Genomic DNA, 9,769 nt, shown 5'->3' on the forward strand with positions numbered 1-9,769 from the left:
GATCCGGTAAATTTCCATCGCCCGGTGTCAAGTATACAATTTTAATTCAGTTACTAATTTCACCCCCTATATCTTCGCAATGCGATTACTCGATTTTTATCGCGAACTATCATTGTGAAGCGCGTAGAACGCCATTTTAAACTTTTACCTAGAAGCGAAAGCGAGACTGTTTCCATTGGGTTTAATTCTTCTCATGAGCGATCCACCGATTAGTGTATAATATACTTCATCGTTGGAGGTGGGTGCCGAATTGCACCTATGCTGTGATTCAAAATAAGAACAAAACTAGTTAACGTTACACAACGCATCCTTTGCCGATGGAGGGAGAAGCTGCAGGACCATCCAGTGGCGAGAAGAACACATTGGATGACGTGGTTGGAAAATTGCTGCAAGGTATGTTGACTGACGATTAAGGGGAACCAGTTTGTGTTTACCTTTATACAACGGAAAAATTGCGGATTATAATTATTCTTTAAAGAGCTTGAATATTTTAGACTACATGGTAAAGATCAGTGTTTTTAGGGAACGTTAAGATCTACCGAAACTCGCTTCAGTTCATAAACCATAAACATTGGTGATGATAGTTATAGAGGAACAATGATACGGGAATTTTTTTAAATAAAAAAATTCAAATTCATTTCTGCCTACTTTGATTGCAAGAATACTCCAACGTATACGAGTAAGCAAGTCCATCAGAAAGCGTGATTTTTTCAGTATATATAGTTCAGTTTTTCAATTTAAATTCAATCACCTTCGCCGCAGAATTTTTTAATCCCATATCCGCGGATTATGCTATAAAAGTCTCTTTTCTTGAGAGCTGAAGGTCTCCTAAATGTACATTACAATCACGCGATGATCAACCTCGATCACTACGGGAATTACCGAGTACTTTTGTCCGAATTTAAACACAGTCCTTGGTTCATTCCTACGTTCACAAAGCTGTCATCAATTTTTGATCGAGTTGATCAATTTACACTTACGATTTATAGATTGAGCTTGAGAAGGACAAGTTTTTTTAGAACGCACTATCCAATGACAACGTCAGACTCAATTCATGTCGGTCCTCTTATCACCACGTATATTATATGTAATTGATACTCGTCACTGTAATTCACCCCTCCTTCGACGGTTGTTGCACATCTGTGAAACGGACATACGTAATTTCGTGTGCACGATGAACGTGTAATCCTTCATCCGTTTATATGCAATCGTTCAACAGACTAACTACCTGACTACCGTGGCAAATGCATTCAGTTCGCCCTTATTCTAGCGTGTAATTTGTCGCAGGGGCATGAATTCATAACTGACGCTGTACCATCGATCGTCATTTGATAATTATGTATGGAAGGATTTAGATAAAAGTTTTTCAGGATATAAGTTACCGGGTTTTTTTAAAAATCTCTCGTGAAATTTTTACTGTTTATTTTAGAGCTAATTAAAATTGGAAAGCAAAAATCTTTGAGCTTAAGTTGGCAATAATATCTCCAGGATAACATCAGGAAAGAAGTTATTTTATCTCACCTGTCACGGTATTGCACAGAAATAAAAATGTCATTCTCCGCCAGCCATCTCAAATTCGAATTCAATCTAAAGCATTTGATGAATCCAGAATTTTTTCCCACCGTCACATGATGGACGAGATTGAAGTTAGTAACGTTATCGTAACGAAATATTGCGGAAAATCAGTATTTTCTTAATTTTACAATAATTCTTAAGGGACTGAGATTCGGAAATCTTATTCCAGACAATCCCAAAATCGTGAAACACGATTTTCCTCAATACGAATCGTTGCGATAAGGTTACCAACTTCAATACATGGCGATGATCTACCACATGCCCAACTCGTACTCGAACTAAATTCGTGCAGGTGTTACAGCGTGACCGTTTTTGTCGAAAATTATCTTCAACGAGCATGTGACGAGTACATATTTTGACAATTTTTATTTCTGCAGTTTTTGCCCGAAGTCCAACGCGCTGCACCGACACGTGTGGGATGCCGGCTTGTATTGTGCATATGGCACGAATGCAGTTTTGGATGCAGTTAACGTTATAATACCTATACAGCGAAAGGCGAGTAGCGTGATATATCTCCGGGTGCGCATCTTCATTGCGTCGTTTAGCAGTGGCATTTTAATTGGCGTTGAAAGGCCGGCCTGCACACGTCGCCAGCCATTGCTCTTCGCTCTCCATCGGGCAGCGCAGATTTACCCCGGTGATACGAACGACGTACGAGATGGCCGCCCGAGTCCGGGGATGATGCTGCGTGCCCCGCAGACGCTAGTTGGTCCCGTTCGGGATACCCGGAGACTTTCAAAGCAGGTGCTGCGAGTCGAGCGCGACCAGGATCGCGGTACCGCGGCGCTAATTACGCGCGGACAGATTTAAATCTGACACATCTTGGCCTCGCCAGAAATTATGTTATACCTACCTAACTTATATCTTTCGTATAACGCGAACGTTCGTTAATCTTTCGCCCGACGGGCGTCGATGATACCGTTATTTTACGCATTAAACCGCTCCCTGCGGAACTCGCATCATCCTATTTCATCATTAACTTGCGTTATACACTTTTGTATAATAAACATTTGCCTGCCATATTTCACGTCGTCGTATGACGCATTACCTATGCCGATATGTGATCCATGATCAATTTTTGTTTTTTTTTCTCTTTATTTCTTTTAGCAAATTTATCAAAACACCGGCGTTTTGGATTTTTCAATAAAGTCGAATCGCGAGGGTAAAGTATGGAAATAACAATTCTTAGAACAGTAAAGAAGTAGACATTGATCTTTATTGGATATTTCTTACTTTTATTCCTATTTTTGTTTTTTTTTCTCATTGTGTGATGGGCTTAATCGTGTTGTCAGGACTTCAACATCCTGGGGTTAAAAATACTTCCTGATTGGAAATTTTTGCAAATTCATGCATGTTGCACATTTAAGTGGTATAAATTCAATACGTCGTCTCCAGTTGACGTTTTTAAATTTCTTGATCAACCGTAATGGTGGTTTTGTCTTGTTTTTTTTTTTTCAACTCTGTTCATAGTTATAACCCTGTTTGGTCTTAAGAATTTACAAATTTTCACGTCAACTGGTCAGACGTAGAATAATACGGAAAAATTGGAAGATATTTGAATGTTCTTTCGCCGCAACAGCAGTTTCTTTCATCACCTGACAATTGAATATGCCTATGATTATATGCAGGTGTGCGAGCAGCTCGCTTACGCAAGTATAAAAATTGTGCATTGCACCGTGCAGAAGGCAGATGGATGTTCCTGGTGTGTACAGAGTGTACATGAATGTACCTACACCATGTTAATTGGGCCAATGTCTATTTCGATAGTTCGAGACGGTTTAAGACAGTTTGAGAACGGATTTGGTTCTTTTATCGCTCCTTGGCTAAATATTTAAAGTTACATCAGGAAACAGAGGCTCCCTGTCTGCCAGACATCTCGTAAACTGCCGATTTATGGACGCCTTTCGTATAGAAGCCGGTGTATTTTTTTTCTCACCGATTTTTCAATACAGTTAAATCGTGAAAAATCTTTCATCTCCAAACTGTCAAACGTTATATATATATAAATATATATATATATGTATGTATATATTTATATTTTGTATCACAAATGACGACTTAAAACCATCTATATGTATCGATAAATATATATACATTATACACGCACGAATAAATGTACAGATACCTATCGTTCGGCAATATTTTTTTACTAACTAAAGAGAAAACAAACAAAATACTAATCGACTCGTCCTACTTTGGACTTCGGAGTAAAATGCTGGAAAATAGGTGGCTGAAAGTAGTAACATGCTATTAGGGATAAAACGAAACAGCGGACCGTTTTTTCTTCGTAGATAATTGCGCAGCTTCGAACAGAGTCAGTAAAAATCTGTTTTAAAACATAGTTTGAAAAGCTGAATAAAATAACTTAATTCAGTATCAACAAATATCATCAATCGATCAGTTTCCTTCACAAGATTGATTAATCGAGCTCTAACAATAAGTTCGCAGCATTTTCAACGCAGGTTTCATAAAAATATTACCGGTATAATCGTTTCAGGTAACCCTGCCAAATGTAGGTATATATAGATAAGACAAACGTAATGTACGGTGAATCGCGGAACACAGCGGTAACGCTTTCGATATGATCTTTCTGCATTGGATGACAACGAGTCAAGTTATTCTCAACATTTCGGCAATCCTTTGGAGGATTTCCGCGTACGGGAACCCCGTCGAGGACCTCCTTCGATGAAAGAAAACCGACAGAGATGCCGCCTCGGCCATCCGTGACCCCGTGGTAATTAGCTACCGTGGCACGCTCCTCGGAGGGGTGGCCATGGGCCACGGTGACAGCCGGGGAACTTGCCGGAATACTAGGCGAGGAGGCGAGGCCTAATGATTCTCGGTGGGGCAATTAGGGGCGAGAAAACCACTTTGAAGTCATTTTTGGTATTATATGTCGCATGCGGCTTTGCCTCGAGGATAGGTACGTACGTCAAAACTTTCCTGTCGACGTGCGGTTCAAGAATTATCATCACGTTTCAAGGCCAACGATTCGCGCCATTCGATATCATCCGCCATTTCTGAAAAATTATTGATAAAGAGCGCATCTGCGCTCCACTGTAGGGTGAGGAGATTATACATTATATACGCAGGTGTGCTTGCAGCATATTAGTAACCGGTGTTATCTCGTTTCGCTCACTCCGCTTCCGGATGGTGATGCAATCGTATAGCTGTGGTAGACTAAGGGCGTCAAATCGACTATGTAGAGTCAATATCATGTACACGGAACAGGGTCAGATTATATCTAAGTTTATAGAATTGAGATTCTCTGGTAGACTTCTACTTAAAACTCCAAATTAAAATTATTTCCGCTAAGTTTCTTTTACTTGTCACTGTGATTTACTCTCTGGTGTTTCTTTCAGAAAATTCAACATTTCTACAAAGTCTACGCGTATACTCATGTAGATAGTGAATGCTAATACTAGATTGTGTCTCCAGGGTACGACTGGACGCTTTTACCAGTCACATCGAGAGCCGGTGGTCGTCGGGGTGCCCACGTTAAAAGACCGATGAACGCTTTCATGGTGTGGGCTCAGGCAGCGAGAAAAAGGCTCGCCGATCAGTATCCTCAGCTCCACAACGCAGAGCTGTCAAAGACCCTCGGGAAATTATGGCGGTAAGAACAATTTCGCAGCTTCCTTATTTTCGTTCAAACAACACGATCGTGCACGGTGCAGAGGTAGAGTATCAGTCGTCCACCTTTAACGTCATCCCATCTTTTAGACATCAACTTTTCTCTATCCCACAACCGCCTGTATAATAAGATTGTATGTGTATAAAAAACGACACGTGGGCGTCGGTTATTTTTCTTCACTTTTTTATAATTTCTTCGGTACACACAGCGCGTTGTACAACTTTCCAATAAAATCTCCGTTGAAATTTGGTAACTTTCATGTGCCTCAAGCCCGCCGGCTCACTTGAGGTACACAAGCGGAACGGTATGATATTATAAGTGCTCGAAGTAGATATCTTAACGGGTCGAGAGGCGGCTTCTCCTATTCCAGTGGAAGTTATTCTCGTAACGCCTGACAATGGGGTTTCGCAGCGATGGGGGGTCGCGCTGCTTGTACCAGTTGTACCCGTTCTTTTCGCAGAACTTCACCGCGGATGCTTCATCCGGAAACCGGAGGGGTGCCAACGAAGCTTCAGGATCGGACCTGAAGAATTTCGGAGCAATCTCAAACTCATTGTTATACACTCGTAATATCGCTAATTTTTGGATATAATACTCGGCTTGCTAGGTCGATGTAGTCTATAAATCAGAGTCCAGAAGATACTGCAAAGTCAATCGGACGGTCAAACTAATGTATCCATTTTAACGCAATTATGGGCCAGCCTGTTATGCTTTATACTGTTCAATCTTTATCGCTGCTTAGCTGCTCGTACAATTCATTTCGCACAATCCGATATACTTTGTACAAACAATTTTAACATTATTTCGACTCACGAGCTTGTCCAGCCCATGAGTGGGTTCATCCAATTCTTTCCCGGTTCCCAAGATGCTTCCCAATGGTGAGTGTGACCGGTTCCAGACATGGTCGCGTACTTTACCGAACGACGAATGTAGAGTGCATTTGAACATCTGAGCCCATCCGGAACCCCGTTGGTTGTAGCCACGCATTCCTGTGCAATGAAGGAAGGAAACTAGATCCTTGTTTACTGATCGATAATGATATATTCAATGCCTTTGCAATTCTGGGACTCGAAACGCGTCGTGAAGCGGAGGCTGAATGTGCATTTTCAGGAAACTTCGTACTCACAATGTAAATGCTTCCGAACGTATCACAAAAATTGAATGTATGAAGGTCGGAGTGCTAGTGTTCTTACACACTAACCACACAAGTGGGTCTCATTCTTCTCTGCTATATCCAATTGTAGTGAGTCACCGGACTCTTGTCTGACCTGAACTTTCTAGCAACTTATACTTGTCGCATGTGCTCAGAGAGGGGAAAAATTACTGTTTTATACACCTACGACTCGCATTCACTATTCGTTGTACTGAAAACCCTTAGGTGACTCCACCTCATTCCGTTTCACGTTGAATTTAGAACAGAACCACTTGGAAAACCGGGAATTTTTCATTATAGAGTTGAGTGTTGCATTTGAATTTTCTTATCAAGATCTTCTCTGCGCGTATGTAGCATAAGTTTATCAAAATGATTCACGCCGAAGCAGACAGGAGAGGTTGCCTCAAAGACTCACGGGATACTCAACGTCAATTCGAATGTTGCCGGATGATCTTTCGAGTGCCTCGAGCTTTTCGCAATCTGCTGTGGCCCACTCGGGATCTAGTGCAGGTGCTTCGTTGATGCACAATGCTTCGTCGATATTCGAACTCTGGCGTACTGCGACGGTGTTGCCAAAGACACCGGTCAGACGCCATTCAGGACTAAACTTTTGACGATAAAACGTTTCGAAGATTTAAATACTAATTATCATATGACTACAGTCACGAAATACTGGTGTCCTAGAAATGGAGGACAAGAATATTTTTGTACCTAGTGAACTCCAGTAGCGAAAAAAGCTGTCGAATTACAGAAAGTGGAAATTCATTTGACTTTTAGAATAGCACTTTACGTTCGCATACCTTGTTGATCAAACTACCGATTTTTGAGAAGCTTAGCTGGCAATTAACGGCACGTCGATGCCACCGTAGAATACTCATTGAGTTATTTATGGGGATTGCGGAAATCACCGTGCAGATGACGGCAGCAGACTGTAGGGTAAAAAATTTGAAATCGGAGGTGTAGATCATCCAAACATCTGTCTTTCACACGATGTGTACAGTTCCCATGCCAACGAACATCGATTCCGAAATACTGCTCGTTGTTTGGTATACCCTTTGACGATGAATACATATATTCATGTCATTCATCTCTGAGATCACTTAATTTACTTGGTTTTTGAAGGAGCAATATGGAATAGCGATATGAATTTTTATTACGTCGTTATACATATATGCCCAGTATTTCTAACGTCTAAAGTGAAGTCTGCAGATAATTTTGGAATCAGAATCTGCATAGAAGATAAATTATTCTTAGATTCATAATCTGTGTACTGTGACATCAGTGGTTTCTTACCCTAGTCTTCACAGCTCATTGATCTACTATTCGATCGCGTAAAATCTTACAATATTGAAATAATATCCAATTACTTGTTACTTTATAAATGCTTAGCTGTTGTTTACAGTGGTACTATTTCGTAATTATTTTATTATTTTTTGCTTAAAGAATCCTGAGCGATGGAGAGAAACAACCGTTCATCGAAGAAGCGCAAAGACTAAGAAACGCTCACAAGAAACTGCATCCTCACTACAAGGTACATGATATAAGTATTATTTTAATTTACACACACATGCATCATATAAAGATATATGCGGGTACAGTACAGCGAGTAGAAGTCGCTTGTAACATTCCGCATCGATTTCTCGTCTCGATTACAGATTTTATTATTATACGTTTCATGCATCATGTGCTGAGATGTCATATTTTTGCTTACCAATTATGTCCCGTTCTCTCTTCCACCTATCGAATCATGAACCGGTCCAATCCCGGATCGAGTGACTCCCCACTGTCCTATAATACCAGTCATAGTCCAAAGTCATAACGGTATAACAATACGCGAATCAATTACCTTTTCCAGTATCAGCCGAGGCGAAGAAAGCCAAAAGCGGACGATCAGCCCAGCATGATGCTTGCGCAACGCATCGTCCCATCTTCATCGAGCTTCGACTCGCCGACCGGATCGACAGGAGACTGTGGCTACGGGCGGCTGCTGTATCACGAGACCGGTAAGGCCTACGACCGGCCGACGACATACTGCGCGGGGAATCCGTCGAGGACATACGTAGACCCACCAATGGTGCCGTCCGCTCTCTCGCCACCAGTTAAGTTCCCGCAGCCACCCGACCACGATAAGGTCTACACCGAAAAGGAGGCCTACGAAGGTCAGATGCAGCCCCCGAAGTACGAACTACCGAAAGCATATCCCGATTCCAAGCGTCAGGACCTGCTGCACGCTAGGTATCACCATCATCACCATCACCATCACCATCATCGTCACGAGGAAAACGGCGGTGTTCCAAAGTACGTTGAGCCGCAGCCGAGGGCCTACGATCTACCGAAAATTACGGACACGATGAAGGCGTACCCAGAAAACTTCAAGTACCCCCATGACTCCAGCGCGACGATGAAGCCGTCTTACGCTTGTCTACACAGCGATTACTACCCCCTCGAAGGCTACGCCACCGTCCACGGCGACGGCGATCATCAGCCACAAGGCATTCCTCCCGGGCACTCCTTTTACCCCTACGTAACAGCCACGGCCTCGATTGCGCAGCCCCCCTATTACATGGGTCCCCGATAACTATGTCCGAGTGGTGGAGAAGTTTCTTTACACCTTGTATCTGGTTCCGAGTCTTTACGCAGGGCTCGATCTCGTAGCGAAGGAATATATGCCGCTTTTGATATTGAAATGTCACTGTATTACGTTAGAATGTAGATCCCACCTTGTTGCAAAGTGTTGCTGGAGTTCAAGTCGTGATCCTGCAATCGGGTTTGTTAGACTTCATAAGCCTTGGTACTTTTGAAGAAATGTAAAAGCCAGATGTAACTAATGTTTTTACTTTTTTTGTTTGCAAAACTCACATCTATAGAAAAACAAAACAGTTCTCAGCACGAAATACAGATCTTTTTGAATATTTTACAATACGTTCACGCACTTATTATTGCGGAGATAATGCCTATGTATATGTATGTAGTGGTATAATGATATTGTGTATGAATGTATTAAATGCCGATGCAGGATTGAATCAGTTTATTAAGTTTTGTGTCGAAAAGATGAAAATAAACTCATTCGCCTTTGGCTGAAAAGAAGAACCGCATGCTGTGTCAAACCATTATTTTGATACCTCACATCTGCGTAGGAAATTCACGTAACACTGTAAATAAGGTAAAAGAAATACGATGAAAGAGGCCTGTAAATATAAAGTTCTTTCTTAAAATTTACTATATGTAGAACTACAATACATCAGCATAGAACAAAATTACGTCGTGCGAGCTTCCGTGAGGACCTTTTTACCGCATCTTTCGTACAAAACCTCGAAACAGCAGTCAACTGAAATCTAATACTCACATGTCTGCTTGCTTAAAAGGGCATATGATCGCTTGCTGACATGCTAGTTCTAGTTAGAAGA

At 41.6% G+C, this 9,769-nt stretch overlaps 1 protein-coding gene across 2 annotated transcripts in view; it reads left to right on the top strand.

Moving 5' to 3' along the window:
- LOC124405589 (transcription factor SOX-9-like) overlaps positions 1–9,055 on the top strand; it is a 27,994-nt gene extending 18,939 nt beyond the window's left edge. Inside the window, exons 1-4 of one of the 2 annotated variants that reach the window (XM_046880616.1) lie at positions 207–393; positions 5,014–5,191; positions 7,806–7,893; positions 8,218–9,055. In XM_046880616.1, coding sequence (XP_046736572.1) covers positions 318–393; positions 5,014–5,191; positions 7,806–7,893; positions 8,218–8,940 — 1,065 coding nt within the window. In that variant the 5' untranslated portion in view covers positions 207–317 and the 3' untranslated portion in view covers positions 8,941–9,055. Of the gene's footprint in view, positions 1–206; positions 394–5,013; positions 5,192–7,805; positions 7,894–8,217 lie in introns of those variants that run through there. The other variant, XM_046880617.1, reaches the window with a different exon arrangement.
- Positions 9,056–9,769: the final 714 nt, after the last annotated feature.

The sequence above is a fragment of the Diprion similis genome, chromosome 4, assembly GCF_021155765.1.
Source record: "Diprion similis isolate iyDipSimi1 chromosome 4, iyDipSimi1.1, whole genome shotgun sequence".
Taxonomy (NCBI): domain Eukaryota; kingdom Metazoa; phylum Arthropoda; class Insecta; order Hymenoptera; family Diprionidae; genus Diprion; species Diprion similis.